At 36.9% G+C, this 17385-nt stretch overlaps 1 protein-coding gene across 1 annotated transcript in view; it reads right to left on the reverse strand.

Moving 5' to 3' along the window:
- ARID2 (AT-rich interaction domain 2) overlaps window positions 1–17385 on the reverse strand; it is a 93140-nt gene that overhangs the window by 2480 nt on the left and 73275 nt on the right. Inside the window, exons 16-20 of the mRNA XM_053942777.1 lie at window positions 11149–11297; window positions 5530–5668; window positions 5345–5430; window positions 920–1043; window positions 737–828 (exon numbers count right to left, since the gene is read on the reverse strand). Of these exons, the coding sequence (XP_053798752.1) occupies window positions 737–828; window positions 920–1043; window positions 5345–5430; window positions 5530–5668; window positions 11149–11297 (590 nt within the window). The remainder of the gene's footprint in view (window positions 1–736; window positions 829–919; window positions 1044–5344; window positions 5431–5529; window positions 5669–11148; window positions 11298–17385) is intronic.

Genomic DNA, 17385 nt, shown 5'->3' on the forward strand with positions numbered 1-17385 from the left:
TTAATACATTCTCATCAGAAATCATTACTTCTGCTATTATGAAGCCAAACTAATGCAAAACAAAACCAAGAAAACACTCAGCTTCTAAGTTCTTGGAAAAAAACAAGAAGCAGCATGCATGGTGATCACTGGCACAGTAACTAGTTACTACTTTTTTATCAAAAGAGCATTTCCTGCTTAGTACCATGAGTCAGTACCGGACTGTTTACTTACTGAAGGATCTTCTACAAGTAAAAGGAAAGCTGGGTCATTTATCAGCATTAACCCAAGTTTGGAGAGGAAAGCAATAGAGAAGCAGCAAGTATGAAACACAACTGTGCCCCTCCCTGTGCAACTTAAGATGGTGCTTCTAAGAGCTCATTTTGCCCCTTTCTCAACTAATTTAAATGGTACTGCCAGTGGGAAGTTGTTTACACAAGAAATAATTTTCAGAATTATGCAGTACGGCTGTGGAGGAAAAGGGACAGCAAAGGCTTCTCTCATCTGTCTCCTAAAATTTAACCTGCCAAATTTGCCAGCCACTTTTCAATCATCTGGATCATGAATGCTGTCTTTAGGTAAGATGACACAGAGCATTTGTGTTGGGAAGGACAGAGTGCAGAAGTGATAGAGAAACTGTACTGCCAATATACTTACTGGGGGTTTTAAAGATAGGTAAAACCTACCTATGGTTTGGTACTGGAAAGAACAGAAACAACAGTGCCCACTGATACCAGAAAAATTATACAGTGCTTACCTGCGACCACATTCTGAATATTTACCAATATTTTTTAATATTAAGGCAGCTGTTAATCGGATGTGTTTAGTTATTGGTCCCTCTTTTTCATCCTACGAAAGTAAAGACAAAAAAAATGTAAAAGCCCTGCAGTTAGTAGCAGGCAACAATTAGTATCTAATACTTGATTCAAACAATACTAACTGTGAAATCTCTGAAGACAAGGTTTCTTGATCCTCTCCTTAATGCCATTAGGGCAGCACTTGGATGATTCACAATGGCCTTCTGTGCTCTGGGAGTAGAAGCAGTAGCCCCTGCAGCTGGCTGCCTACATTAGTAAAGAAAGAATTAATAAAAATAAGCTTTGCGCTGCTTTCTAGACAATTAACAACTTGGAAAGCTTATCTTACAATTTTTAACCTATCTGAACAGAAACACAAAGATCCATTAACCCTTGGTGCCGATACATGATTGCTTCCACAGAGATAAGCCTCACTGTAAACCCTTAAGAAGAGTCACGCACTTTATGTGAAAAAACACTTCTCTTGAAGTATTGCTCATCACCCTGGACATTTGTGATGGAAAAGTAATATACTGTACTAATAACACAGCCATTTCCTGAAGTGTACCAGTTTAAAGGCATGTTTTATCAGACAGGAACTGTGACAGCAGCTATGCAAATGCCATCTGAGATTTGGCCAGAGAAGGTCCTTAAAGTATAACTACTCAAAACTTGACACAACTCATTGGGACCATTAGACACTAAGACAATATAAAATATGTATTAACTGAGATTAGTGAGGAGCAATATAAAATAACATAAGTTATAAGACATAAAACATGTAACTGTTAAATCAGATCAAACATTTGTAAAACCAATTACCTGTTACTGCAGCTTTTAGACTGAGATTAATAAATTAGGCAGGGTATAACAAATATAGCAGAAGCAATTTCTCCATTTTCAGTATTAACACTGAAATCAAAGCTATATTTCTTGTAAAAACTTGGAAATTACTCATGCCATCAGAGTTCAGAATGTATAAATATGCAACTTCACCTAATGATTTACCCATAATGTCATCCTAAAAAAAATCTGAAGTTTTAGTGGTGAAAAATATCACCACACTTCAATATTTTCAACAATATTATTATGAAATCTTTCCATAACTTAGTAGAACTTGGTTAAGAAGTATAAGTAGTGTTTACTTGTAAATGTGGCATATATGAAATGTAAATGTTGTAATTTTTTTGGAATGAAAGCTTGTAGAAATTTAATTTAGGTATCTTACATTGAAAGTGAATATTCTAAGAATAAAACTTGAATTCTCTACTTAGAGAGACTTTCTTAGTAATCTGAGGTTCTAACAGCAAGGAAGCCCAGCTAAAAACTGGGTTACTGTAGTAACAGACAGAGCCCTCCCTAACACCTTAGCTCACAATCACTCTGTCATCTCCCTGAATAGAAATAATATATACAATATAAAAATATATAAAATAAAATATGTAATATATGAGATAAATTAAAGGCTTTATGAAGTTAAAGGAGAATGGCAGGGACTGAATTAAGAAACTGGTGGGCAATGACATGTTTAGAGAAGATAGAGTACCACAGTAAAAGAATTACTGCCTTCATTTTTAATTTCTGGAACATTTTTGTTTCCCCCATATTGAGAAGCACAAGGATTCATCAATGGAGGCTGTTCTGAATGTCTCTTCAACAGTTATCATACCATATTTTAGAAAGCTGAATTACTATTCTAGAAATACTAAAGAAGGGACAACTGCAATCAATTAGGAACATATTAGAAATTATCTTCTCTTTTTAAGTTTGAAGAAAAAAGAAATTTATAAAGAGTCACTCAGACACCAAGTGAACTGACTTGTGTCTGTGGGCAAGTATCTATCTCTCTCTCGAAACACCTAGATTTCTTTAATTTCTTTAACTGTATTATCAACTTAACTTCAAACCCTACCATTTATATTGTGATTTAAAGTAATCTCCTGCCCCAGCCCCACAGAGCTTTATGAATATTCACCTTTCCTTCAGTGGCAACAAGGAAAAAAAATCACCCTGAATCCAAAAGGATTCCAACGCATAAAGCTACAGTCAACACACAATTAAAGTGGTAGTGCTACCTGACCTTTCAGAATGTAATACTCAGCTACCTCTGAAAACCAGAAGAGATAAAATAATGAAACTTGAAATGCAAAGAAATACAGAATTAAGGTATAAAGCCAATTCTGTAATGCAGCTTTACATTGCCTAACTGGTTCTAGAAAAGCCATTACAGATTTTTTCAAGTGGGTATGGTGTTATGATAGACAGAAAGGATGATGAGGGAATGGGCCCTCATCTGTTACATTGTGCTCTGTTTTACTTCCAGCACTGGTAACACTCAGCATCTGAAGTCTCTGAGCTAAGTGTAATTTTTACTAAATAGTGAGGGATTAAGTGAAGAGAGTTCACCTAATAAATGCCTAGAAGTTGATGGGTTAAAACATGCTTTGTCTCAGTATAAGGTTTTTTTTTCAGCTGCTTCAGAGCTTCATACAAGAGTTTAATGATATGGAGCATCAGTTGTGAGCTGATATATCTGACACACTTCTAGGACTCAGAAAAAAGTAAATTAAGCCAAGACCTTGTAAGACAGCTTTCAAACATGAACCTGTAAGACAGCTTCAGGTGAGCTGCTGCGTTTCATCTGACATGTCATTGATTCTGGAAAGCAAATTATCAAGTCTTGTCTCCCTCATGTAGCTGCTGGATGCTCTTTTCAGCTGTGCTAACAGAACTGTGGAGCAGCACTGTAAGGTAATGTGGGGGGACACACTACACTTCCCCAAAATCTTCCTGTTTTGTTAAGGGAGGAGAGTAAAAGTAACAGAAAGAGAATCTTTACATCTTCACAAGACAGGAAGTGTATTAACTGCTGTGAGTGCTGACAGAGAAAGGTCTCATCTCTTCCTTTTGTTCCAGCCCACCTCCTGTACTGTACTGTTCAACTGACAGTAAGGCAAATAGATTCCGCTCATGTGGCAAGCCCACTCTTCTGTTCTATGAGCATTTTTTTTTAAATTAATTGATTTACTATGCAATCTAACAAAAACTAAAGCTGGTTTCCTCACCATAAGCAATGCACAGCCGTGAGAAGCAATAAGGGATATAATGAAGAGTAAGAACAGAATCGCAAAATCATTTAGGCTGGAAAACACCAAGTCTAAATATTAACCACTGCCACATCCACCACTAAACCGTGTCCCTATGCACCACATCAGCACATCTTTTCAAGACATAAACCATCAGATTTTAAGCAGAGGAATGTTCTCATTTCAATTTGTGCTCAGAAATCACATCCTCACTATTTTGTGATATTGCAGTCTCAGTATTTTAGCAAGAACTGGTTATGTGTGTAAATTCCTGCTTTCTGAATCTGACCTAATTAGGGAATTCTGCCTCAGAAGAGGGGATGTATGAACAGTTTTTCTCCTATGAGTACCTGTGCCAATTTAAAAGAAGCTTGTGAAGACACATAGCTACTGGAATGTGTTATCTGTGTGATGGAACATTATGAAAAGGCAGAGTTAAGAACAAATCATGCTAGTAGATGGTCTCAGCCCTACACTTCTCACTTACCAAGTACTTAAGACTACATTACCATAATTATTCTTTCTGTGGTTTTCCAAGGTCTGAGTATTGCTCAGTTTAATGAAACAAGGCCCCACAAAGCAACTGTAAGTCTGGGTTAAGATGGTTTTTTATATTAAAAAAATAAAAGGATTCTCCAACTAAATTTCTCAGTTTTCATAACTTGACTTTCTCTGCTGCCTCCAGCAGCTTGGTAGCAGTTTTACAAGCCACAAAACAGAACTGCAAAAATCTGCCTGGGACCATGTAATTACATCTGAAGTGGTTCCAGTCAGTTACTAACAAAGGCCAGGTCTTAACACACTTACACAAGTAACTGAACCTTGAACAATTCCACTATTAACACAACCAGCCCCAAAACCTCACACCAATGGGGCTGCACTCTGCAGTATTAATTCCAGATGGTCGAAATCATTCTGGGAAAGAGAAGAGCCAAATCTGATTTCAGACAGCAACACAACATCAGAAGACTCTGAGGAGTCTTTATAATTTATCTTGCTTGCATGTTTAAAGGAAAGTTTATTACAACAGTCCCTGGATCAAATCAGCCCAAATTTAGACCATAAAACTGGAAGGAATACAGCAAGTTGCAAGACAATCCATCTCAGCTGTGTGACACATGAACCGTACACAATAAATAACTTGTACACATACAATAACTTGTATGACAAGCACTTCCCTGTTACAAGGGAAGTTATAAAATGTTGCCCAGTTGGGCAAAAAAATAGGAGAACATGTTAAGAACAATGTTCATCACAGAGTTTTGACCCACATACTTTAAAGAATTACCTTTTTTTTTTAAGGGAACTGCAACTACATCAGAATCTAGTCCCATTTTTGTCTTACTGGAATGGACCTCAAATTTGATTACAGATTCTTATATATGCAGAGTTTCACCTGATAAGGCAAGTTATAAGCAAACTCTTTCAATAACTTCTAATGCTCTTATTTTTTCTATTCTTAATGAGACTCAAATCTCTTACTTATTGGAAGGCTTCTGATTTCCTGCTTGTCCATGTTCATCTTGCTTTAATCCTGCAAGCAAAGCATCTCTGGAACAGTGCTTATCCTATTTGAGGAAAAGAGAAAGATGGTAAGAATGGTGTGTGGAAATTTACCATGAAATTCCTACTTTTTTCTGAAGTAGTATGGGAAAGATAATCTGTACCTGTAAATGGGTAATGAAGGAAAACCTCTGCCGCTGGAAAGGTTCACATCCCTCCCATAAGCACTGCCCTGGGTAGACATCTTTTCCTCCATGTTCGGTTGCTGCATGATAGAAAACCTGTGATGGTGTCTGAAACCACCTACAAAAAGAGGAGAGGGGAATTTAATTTTATTTTTTTCCCCAGTGAATGGTTACGTACAAATATAACAAACACCACCTCATAGTGGTTAACCTTTTTTTTTCTGAATTGAGACATAAATGGAAAGTTTCAAGATTTTGAAGGGAAAAACATGTATATATATTACCAGTGAGCTACCAATAAATGTCAATATGTTTTTTTTCCAAATCTGATTGAAATATCATGGTTCTATTTTCTACTTACACTTCACCAAAGAAATAATGCATGTTAATTCCAACAGACCCATTCTCTGCAATACAAGCAAAATACAGCAACAAACTATGAACAGCTAAACTAGATGAGGTTTATATATTTTTATATTTATATATAAAATACATAATATATTTACACAAGAGAATTTCTTATATTCCTTCTCCCATTTTCCTTCTCCACTGGCAGTCAGGTTCAGACCTTATTTAAATCTGATCAACTTGGTGGCTCTCCGCTGGACTCATTCCAGCAGGTCCATGTCCTTCCTTGTGTTGGGGACCCCAGAGCTGGATGCAGCACTGCAGGTGGGGTGGGCAGAGTAGATGGGCAGAATCACCTCCCTTGACTGGCTCTCTGTGCTGCAAACACATATGGCTGGGTCATGTCCAGCCTCTCCTCCCCCAGCACCCCTGAGTCCTTCTCAGCAGGGCTGCCCTCGATCTGTTCATCCCCAGCCTGTGCTGATACCAGGGTTTGCCCCAGCCCAGGTGCAGCACCTCGCACTTGGTCTTGTCAAACCCCATGAGATTCCCATGGGCCCACTGCTCAGGCCTGTCCAGGTCCCTCTGGATGGCATCCTGTGCTTCAGGTGTGTCAACTGCACCGCTCAGCTCAGTGTCATCTGCAAACGTGCTGAGGAAGCACTTGATCCCCTCATCCCTGTCATTAATTAAAATATTAAATAATACTGGTCCCAGTACAGACTCATGAGGGACACCATATGTCACTGAAGTCCATCAAGACTCTTAGCCACTGATCCCCACCCTCTGGACGTGACTATCCAACCAATTCCTAATTTATCTACCAGTCCACTTATCAAATCCATCTCCCTCCGATTTGCGAAGAAGGATGTTGTGGGGTACCATGTCAAAGGCTTTACAGAAGTCCAGATAAATGATATCTGTAGCCCTCCCCTTACCCTCTGATGCAGTTACTCCATCACAGAAGGCCACGAGGTTGGTCAGACGGGATTTTGCCTTGGTGAACCCATGGTGGCTTTGTTTGTTGTTACCTGTTCATCAGCAAGGGTACACCTCCTCTGACACTCCTCTTCTGATTAATGTACCTGTACAAGCCCTTCCTGTTATTTTCTGCATAACTTGCCAGGTTCAGTTCCAGTTTTGCCAGCTCTGTTACACTCCTCTCTCCCCAAGAATCTTCCCTAACAGCTAGAAGTCTGCCTTAAAGTTCAAGAGCCTGACTTGACTCCTTACCTGACTTGAATTTCTCAAGACTGCAAGCTCCACCAATGCGTGACTGCTGCAACCTAGGCTACCTCCAATCTCATGTAGACAAATGATGTGCTATTTTAACATATATAAGCTAAGGAGAATCGTTGCATTTCAAAATACATGACATGAAAATAGTGAATGACTCAAAACATTGGTGGTTTTTTAGCCTATATATACACTTTACGTATCACACATGTTACAAATTAGGCCCCTTACTCCAACAGAGAAAAAATGGCCTAAAGATTTTGCTGCTCAAAATTCACTTCAATACAACTAACCCCATTCATCAATACCCACTTAATGTTTGGACCAAAGAGGTCTAGAAATGCAGCTGCTGCCATTTGGGAAGTCATTGCCACCAGCTGCCCTCACACACTCTCAGCTTATGAACAGCAGATCGGTGAGTGCTTTGATCCGGCCACCTCCTACCACATCCCACTACTACTTTCAGTAGCGTCCATTATGCAAACATACTTGCAACTGATGCCGAGGCCTAAGTGGACAGATACTGACACCTGAACACCATAAAGACAAAGAGCTAATTTCACCCACAGACAAGTCTTAGTTATAAACTGAATGCTACTGCAGTAACCACCTGTAATACAGCAATTATCTTTTGCATTGGCAACAAATACTACTCCATTTAAAAAAGCATTCATCTTTTACATGCCAGTTACCTCACTGAACGGAAGCTGAGAAAAAGAAATACCTGCCTCTTGCTGTTGGTCCAGATAACCCATAGTAGGAAATGAAAATAAAATGTTTGACATCTACACTGGCTCACCAGTGGGTGTTTCAGAGGACAGAAAGATCTTCCCACAATAAAGGGAATTCAGCTTAAGCCTGGCACTAATCATTTTATGAATAATTTCTGGCACAGATGAAACAAATTTCATGGCCTAAGTGAAATCCAAAATACAGTGCAAAACATTTCATTCAACATGGCAAAGCTTCAGAAAAATAAAGCTATTTCAGCTATGTTGGCTCATTCACTGTGTAATATATTCAGTGTTATACACTTCAATCACTGACCTAAAAAGATTTAAACTTAGTACCATTTTGCAGAGAAAAACTGTTTTTCCCTAAAGAAACACCTAACTATTGTAATAAAAAAAGCTTACGTACTGACAATATGGTCAGTTCAGTCTAGACTCTTGTTACACACTTAATTCATCCATGCTTCTGTTCAACTGCTGAACAGAACATTAACAGCTGACTTGACAGGCACTGGAGATCCAATAGCATTTTCAATTTACTTTTTAAATACAAAGCAATTCAACAGCAGACATCTGCCTGCCTGTGAAACAAAACAGCAGCTTTTAAATTAAGCTGCATACAATTAGCAGTACCTGCAGACAGCTGAAGTTCAAAGGAAAACACCTACTTTCTGTTACATCCTTAATGCAAAGTAATGTGCTGACTGACACCTTTTAGAATTTTACTTCCACTTCAGATATTAAATGTGAACAGATCTGCCAGAGGCCAGTCATTTCAACTATTTGCATAATTCAGCCATATCTCGTTGTAGTCTTTAGACACTACTAAATCTGTGGCATTTCAAATATTGGTCTAATGTTTCCTCATTCAGTTCTAAAAAACCCAAACCAAACCACCAGTACACACCACTGGAACGTTGCTAACTGGAGCAGTCAAATTAGTCAGTAGGAAAAGAACATATTATTTTATTTATTCATATTTATCCTGCTTCACAATAAAATGTTTAAGGCCTTCACTGAGTTCTGCATGGCATCTTTGAAGGAAAACATAATACTAGTATCTTTTGAGAATTAAACTAAAGAACATGCACAGAGAAACAGGTGAAACTTATTTTTTCAAATGCGCCTCCTGTCATATCTTTTCAGTTAGCTACAAATATCACAAAACCCCCCCCGGTATTCTATCATTCTACTGTGATGCAACTGCCTGCTTAATCCTAGGGAAAAAAAAAATGCTAAGCAATTGAGAATGAAACCAAGAAGTGAATGTGAAGTTCACACAGACTAAAGACCCACTCAAAAGAATCTTCTTGTTTCCCACTTAACCTACTCAATAAAAACAGCTAAGATTGAGAACTACAAACAAAAAAAGAACAGGTGGCAATTCCAGATTTTTCTTTATATCTAACAGAACCAGGAAGCCTACAGGAGATTTGATATACCTGTTTTTAGTCAGGCTGTTCAAGAAATATGAATAAACAATGCATATTTGAGGAAAATGCTAACTTAACATTTTGGTTCTCTCTTCACCACAGAGAAGGTCTAGTGTAATGTTCATCTGAACTGGTTTTAGGCTGGGACTGAAATAACTATTTTAAAGGTGACAGCATAAAAACAAGAGCTGTGTGTCATATGAACTAAATCTATTAATGCAAAAATCTCTGAAAGCTTTTGAAAAGAATGCAATTTAACCATGAACAAAAAGCAGTACAGGAAGTAACAGCCAGATAAACTAAAGGAACAGAAATAATACACTAGGCATGGTGCAAAATACAGAGATCAATGTCCTTGTAGCCCGTAAATTCAGTCTCAGGTAAACCTTCTGGAGTTGTATTTTAAGACAGACTACAAAAAGACTGCTCCTCTTCCTGCCCCAACAGCTTATCCTATGCAACCTTAAGACATGGAATTAAGTTGGTGACTTATACTTTAAAACTGTAGTTCAGCAAACTCTTTGACATGTTATAAACTGGCAAGGCTTCTGCTGTGACACTGTCCCAGCCTTTCATTTCAACCTTAATGCAATCCACCATGAGTTAATGCATCTACTGTGCAGCCAGCAGACTATGGCTCTACGGTTTTATTTACTAGTAATAAGGGAGGAAACTACAGAGTAAATAAAGCCTTACATTTATTTCTTACACAGAGAAGTGTCACCTATCAAAGAAAGAAAAATCACTTTTAAAGTGAAAGTAGTGCAATGATTTAAAAAGCACCAGATCTCTTGCACTGACGGAATGATCTTAGAGTTATGTTTGCAAGGAATGACAGAAACAGAAATTATACCTTCAGGAGTTTCATACTAACTCTCATTCAGTATTCCTATAATTCTGATCAAATGCCTTATTTTCACTATCCATTTCAAACAGTTAAACTTCTCCATCTTTTCATCCCAATTTTTTAAATTTTCTACCAGCTTTCTGTCAAATCCGGTTTATGCTCCCTTTGTCATCCTACAGCACTGTCACTCTTTTTCATACCATCCTATATGTTATGCAATTTTTCTCACTCACAATTTGTCTCCAGTTTTCAAAGTGGCTATTTGACAATGACCTTTTTTCACCAACTCTCTAACCTTGCCCACAAAATACCTAACTGTATTCACAAACCTAAGTTATTTTAAAAATCGGTGTCAAGATACACATACTTTCCGTAAGAGTTGTATCAAGTTTTTATAAGCCTACATCAAAATGTCTGGTAGTTCACTCCTCTCTATGAACAACAGAAGCAAATTAAAAAAAAAAAAAATTAAATCATGTCTGTCTAGTCTTAAGACCCAGTTTCTTACTACCTTTCAAGACAATGGTGTCCTCTGGAACACAAGTGGTGTAATTACCAAAATTAGTCATAAGCTAAATAAGACTGTGACCAGGACATTGAAGTGCAACACCCTGCTCTTGCAAAACTGGAAACACAAGAAAATGTCACGACATAATTTGTAACTGCAGTACAGGAACTATTTTTATATTTGCAACACAGAAAACATGCTTCAGAGCTCAGAATTCTTTTAAACTGAACTACACAACTATTTTTTGTTACTAAAGAATCAATATACTTCAAGAAAGTCACATAATACTCATTTTATGCTCTAAAGTATAACTGAGAGCAGTTAACTGTCTTGCCTTACCCCATCTCATTCAATTTCCTCAACACTTTTCACTTTTCCCCCAATGACAAAGTATAAGGTAACTTAAGGAAACAGTATGATGGAACTTGTAGAATCACCTTCTATATACAAGCATCTGTTACATATCAGTAAAAGGTAAATAAAGGAGCCATTTACTTTTTACAAGATTGCCACAGACACATGAAGTTCTGTCCAGGTTTTTTCATTTGCTCTGCATGTTGACTTGCTGCAGTGTATGAAGGTGGCTGCAAATTCATCTGCTGGCCCTGTACTTGAACTGTTGGTATCGATGTTGCAGGTGTGCTCTGTAGAAAAAGTAAAAATAATTTTAAACAGGGCTTATTTCTAGACTTGACATACAGTTTACTGCTTGCTGAAAAAGACTTTTTGTTTTACACCTTAATCCACCACAGGTGTTCAATTTTTAATACTCTGAACTCTGAATAAGCATTAGTAAGACACAGTAACATGAGGGACATACAACTTTTACACTGTAGCATTTATGCAGAACTTCCTAATATTCAAATAAACTTCATGCCCAAACTCAAATACAGAATTATGGCTGCAAAGAGATTTTTCAAGGGCACTAGTGGAGCAAGGGTTAACATTATTGTTCAAATGCTTTGTTGTTATTTAAAGAAAGAAAAAAAACCTCATGCAAACTCAAGGCACTGCAGTATCATCAGCATAGGGAATAGCACTACATGCTCAGAATGCCTGACAATGCTGAACAACTTGTATACAATGAAAAGAGAAACATTTCAGAAAGCAAAATTATGTCCCCCTTGCTCCCCTGCAATATAACAAAACACTAAGCACTCAACTAAAATTACCTCTGAAATTACCTAAAAATATATAAACCCAAACTAATTTTGTTTCTTTTTCTGAATAATGGATACTGAATGCTGAACTTTCCATTTCAAAACAGCGTCTGTGTCAGAATATTGTTTCTCTTCTTTTTTTTTCCTGGAAGGCTCTGGTCAGCAAGAAGTTTGTAAGGATGATGACAGTAGAAAAATAAAGCTTTTGAATATTATTTAGAGATGAAGATCTACAATCCTTTTCTTCCCCACTATTTGAAAACAAATTCACACTTTAAAGAGATCAAATAAAATTACTTCCAAGTCTGTGTAAGAATATTATAAGCAATCATTTCCAATGGTGCACACATTTAGATCTTTACAGCTCTGTTACTGAGAAACTTTAGACTTTCACTAGAAAGAAACCAATTGCTAACTTCAATTTCTAACATTTCATTTTTATATTGACGTACATTTTCTTCCTGCTGATCTCTGTTGGCATTGTGGACAGCAGTCATACAAGGCAGTGAGTTAATAACTATCACAGATTATAATACATGTTAGTATACCACTGTACTAACATGACCCAAGGGACAGCAAAAAAGCCTGATCAAAATCAAAACACATCCCATATCCAAGCAATAAAACATGATAAAAATAAGGAAAAACTCTGCAAAACTCCTGAGTACAGCACAACTACTTATGATGCCTGTGATCCATCCACATACATGAAAAGTTGTAAGAAAGGACTTGAGTCTATTAGTCATAACTACAAACTATTTTGAACTCAGCAATGATTTTCACGTAATGACCTTTACGCTATTTCACAGAATGGGTAATGAATCCTTCACAAGGTATCTTCTAACAAAAGGTAAACACAAGGGGAGTTTTTTAATATCAACAACGCCTTAAAAAAAGCATTTTTAAAATGAAGCTGCAAGTAAAATAATGGAATGTCAACAGTATAACTTGTTTTGCAACCTTCACTTGGCATCCCAGTATCAACACATTATGATGGTCTTTTATGTGACTTTTTATCCCTGTAGAACTTCTGTCTCATTTAATGTGCTGAAGAGAAAACGAGCCTACTGAATGAATTTAGTATTTCGCTTAATTCTCATCATTCAATGTGGTTTATGTATTATTTACTCCATTCAAAGCCAACCCTGCAATTAATCTGGAATTATGAATTTTCTCAAGGGTTTCTCTGGCAAGCTCTCCTAGTGGTATTCAAAGGTTTTAATATAATCTCATTGAAAAACTGTTTATTTTAAATAAGTTGATCTGAGACATACAGCACAAAATGTTGCATTCTGAAAATGAAAGAGCTCAGAAAGAGAAACAAATTTTCAGGACAAAAAGTTATCATTCAGTGTCCCCTCCCATTTTTTTCCACTTTTTTTCCTGCAAGAAAAAAAGCTAATAAATTGAAAACAAACATGTAAAATAGTTGCTGTTGTTTAAACTTCTCTTCTTACTGCTCTACTGTGGAGTGGTTTCATTCAAACCTGGTGGACACAAGTTCCATGTATTTTTTAAGACAAATCCACTGCTTGCCTATCTGCTTTTTTGATTATATTTTTAAATCAACAAATAAAACAAAGTTACATTTGCTCCTAGCATTTTTTTATTTTATTTTAGAAATAAAAGCTTTACAGTCAAACTTCACAAAACTTTCCTCTTTTCATTCAAGAGATCAGAAAGATTTGTAAAGATCAATGCTAATTTTTGGTTTCCTTTTCCCTCTGTTGTCATGTATTAGTTTAGTAATGCATGACACATGGGATATCACTAAAATTAGGTATAGCCTTTGTTTTTCAGAAATTAAACTCCTTTTTCTCACAGAAATATTTGCTAGGTGAAATACCAGAAATACTTGCTAGGTGCTACCTACTTTACAGTGCTCATATGCAATGATTATGTTAATTCACTTATTTCTTTAAACAATGACAGACATGAACTTTTCCCTAATTAAGTCTAAGAAAAGTAACATCATAAAGTCTTTCCCTGGGGCATAAAGATTCCAGAAAATTTCCTCCTCTAGTAAAAACATTTAACGAATCCAGGTTTCCCAAGAAAAAAAATGCCCAGTACTCCGCTACACTTGAAAGTGCTTCACAACACCCTTTTATAATCAAATTAGACCTCTCCATGATACAATTTGCAACTACCACCACTTAGCCCTTTTCTCACAGAATCTTGGGATTGAAAGAGCAGCATCATCTATCTCAGTAGGGTTTACACTCAACCCTAAAGTACACAAATACAAACCCTTAATGCCTGTACAGTCTACTTAGAGAGCAGACACTACAGCCTACTTGCAATAAGCAGGTAGAGATTTTATATCTAGACTGGGTTGACTTTAGACTGAAGTATTGGAGAGGGGGAAGAAATTCAGCCTGATCATGATAACCAAGAGTATAACTAAGAACCTTCTGCTAACTAGAATGGACTAAGATGTTCGTTTAATTTTATGCACAAGAGCTCCTACATTTGGGCACAGAAGCTACCACAGAAGTGTGGCAGGAGTAACAAACCCTATGAGTTGAGGCCAGATGTGGTCTCCACTTATATTTGACAGAACCAACGATGCTATTCCCTTTGTGCATGAACAGGTAACTATTTTATCATGACACCTGCACATTCTATTTAAAAGGCCTGCTGTGCCACCATCAAGAGAACACTGTGCATCCCAGTGTGTTGCGGATTCTGTTGACATGTAGGGCCATATGCAGTTTAAAAGCACTAAGCCGCATTTTTTCCCCACTACTAATACGTGCACAGCCACTGTAACAAAACGTAATTTAAAAAAAGAAACAGTTAATTATTAGTAAAAATACTTTTAAAGAATAACAGGATTTACAGCTTGATATGACAACATTTTGTTTAGCTTATTCACGCTAATGAACACATCCATAAAAACGCATAAGCTGACAACAAATGGAGCAGAATTTGAGTGTGAGAAAGGGATCAAGTAGGCACCAAAATAAATGTTCTTTTCTTGTTAGATTACTGAGAAGTTTATGCTTCCTTGCAACAGTATGCTTCACAAGTGAAGGGCAATAAAAGCACACAGATTCTGTATTTCACTACTTCCAGCTGAGAAACTCATTTGCTCTGTGGCTAGGAATGAATTACACCTCCTGGAGCTACACACCTGCTTTCTGGTGCATGGTAATTCTCAGCTTTCCAATCAACAGAGAGCAGGAGCAAACAGGCAAGGCCACACAAATTTTGCCACCTAAATTTCAACACAAGTGTGTTTCAAGTGGGCAGCCTTAAGAAAAATGGGTGTGCATTGTTTGTGAGGGAATGACAGTGATGAGCAAGAAAGTCATTACTTTAAAAGCCAGATGAGGCAATTTAAATCAGATATGCTCAATTCTAAGAACCTGGAATGGTATCAGAGCATTCCTTTAAAACACACACCAATTGGGACAAACCAACATGGTTATGTTCAACAGATGTTTTGGAGGCGTCTGAAGAGGAAGAAAATGCGACAAAGAAAAGCATACAGATAGGTAATTGCTCATTTCTTTTTCAACCACCAGTCTAGCACAATGCCTCAGGAAAGCAATAAACAATGAACAGAGAGCACCAAAATAAAAGGAAGCCAAGAAAGTACAGTACCCATTCTGTCTCCTCTCAAGAGTACATTTCATGAGCTTACAAAATATAGATGGAGATATAAGAACAAAATTGCAACTGTATCATGTGTACCTATTCTGACATAACTAATAGATCCCCCTGTTTATCATAGTGCAAAATATGGAAAGAAATTTTAAAATATTCAGTATACATACAGTTATTTCTCAACAAGCTTTGCTGAGGCATACAATTAATAGGGAATAATCTCAGATTATACATACAAGAAACCCATATTTGTCTAACTGGATTTTAGTGGCACTTACATGGGCTTACATGTAAGTGGCACTTACATAAACAGCCAGTATACAATTTTAACAGGCCAATTAAATTAATATTTTTCCCCAAGCACACTGTATCATCCCATTTCAAACTACCTTTCATATAAGGAAACAAATTTCTCTTAACTTCTACATTCCCTTAAGGATTATTTAATGCTTTCTTGCTTTCCTTAGTTTTCAGACTGTTGTTCCACTCCTGCCTTATTTGGACATCCTTCCTTATTTTCAAGCATCTTCCCTTTCTCCTCTCTGTAGTTCACGACAGCTAATCCTACTGTAGTTGCATAACCAATACTCTCCTTCCTTTTCTGTCCCCTGAACCTCATTTTTCAGTCTACCTGTTTGGTTTTACCTTTATTACAATTCTTTTTCTTCTCTCCCTTTCACACTTCTCTGAAATACAAGCTGTTTGCTAACAAGCAAACAGGACATCACACACTAAAAGCTTCAGCAGTTATGTAATTTTGCCATTGCCAATATCCCTTTATTCTCTGTCCCTCGCCGTTTTTCTCCACTGGATTTTATTTCTAATAAATTTCACAATGTTTGCAGTAAAAACCATGCTCTCCCTTTTTCTTCTGCAAGACAGCCAATATATACTTAGGTACTTCAGAGAGGATAAAACAATGCAGATGCTCAAGTGAAAAAACGTGTTCCTCAGCTGCTGCCTTTCAAAAAAGTTAGGGACAAGGAAGCTGCTTATCAGATGAGGAAGACTCAAAATGTGAGGGAGAAAATAGAAGATTAACACAAGGCCTAATCTTAAATGAAGTCATCACACCAAGTTCATGAGACTTTGGCTACATTTGTGGATATTTAAAAATACTCCTAAAAGCAGACTTAATATTGGAAATACTTAGCATCTCCTTTTCCAGAAAAGCAATGGCTATTGCAGTTGCTCAGCAGCTTTAGAGAAAGAAAAAGAGCTGGCCAGGGTGATTTTGGTAGTTTATAATCCAACATATTAATTTTAAAAAAGTGGTAAATATCTCTGCAAATCCTAAGCCAAACTATGATGATCACTATATCTGAACAGAGTACACTAAAATGGGTTAAACTGTAAGTCTGTGCTTCCAGTATTATGAACAGACATGATTCACAAATATGGAGAGATATGGCTAAGGCAAATAGTTAATGAATAAATTTCTCACCAAATTCAAAATACTTAACTCATTTTTCCCATATTTCTGTAATTTTGAAGAAAGGAAGGGCATCCTACAGACAGCAGAATGAGCAAGCTTTCAGGTAAGGAGACATTAAACCAAGTTTTTCTGATCTGCAAATTTCTACCAAATGGCAAACCCAGCAGACAGCATTTCTATTTGCAGAGGTAATGAAAAATGTAGTAACTATTAATTATAGTGATACTAGGAATAGTGTAAAGAAGAAACTATCAGCACAGAATTTTTTTTTCTATCCTCCCCCTCTAGTATCATGATATACATTATCAGAATCAAATGAAATAGTTAAATGCATTACTCCCTTCTCAAAATTCTTAAAATCTAAACATATGTAGCTACTTGAGATACAACTGCAAATTCTTTTCAGGTACATATTGAGGGAATAAATAAACCTATTCCATTCAAGAGGCAGCCACACCATTTTGTACTTCAGCCAAATCCTTAAGAAGCTACAACAGAAATTCAAACTGCGTAATAAAGACACTT

The sequence above is a fragment of the Vidua chalybeata genome, chromosome 5 (assembly GCF_026979565.1).
Source record: "Vidua chalybeata isolate OUT-0048 chromosome 5, bVidCha1 merged haplotype, whole genome shotgun sequence".
In the NCBI taxonomy this organism is placed as follows: domain Eukaryota; kingdom Metazoa; phylum Chordata; class Aves; order Passeriformes; family Viduidae; genus Vidua; species Vidua chalybeata.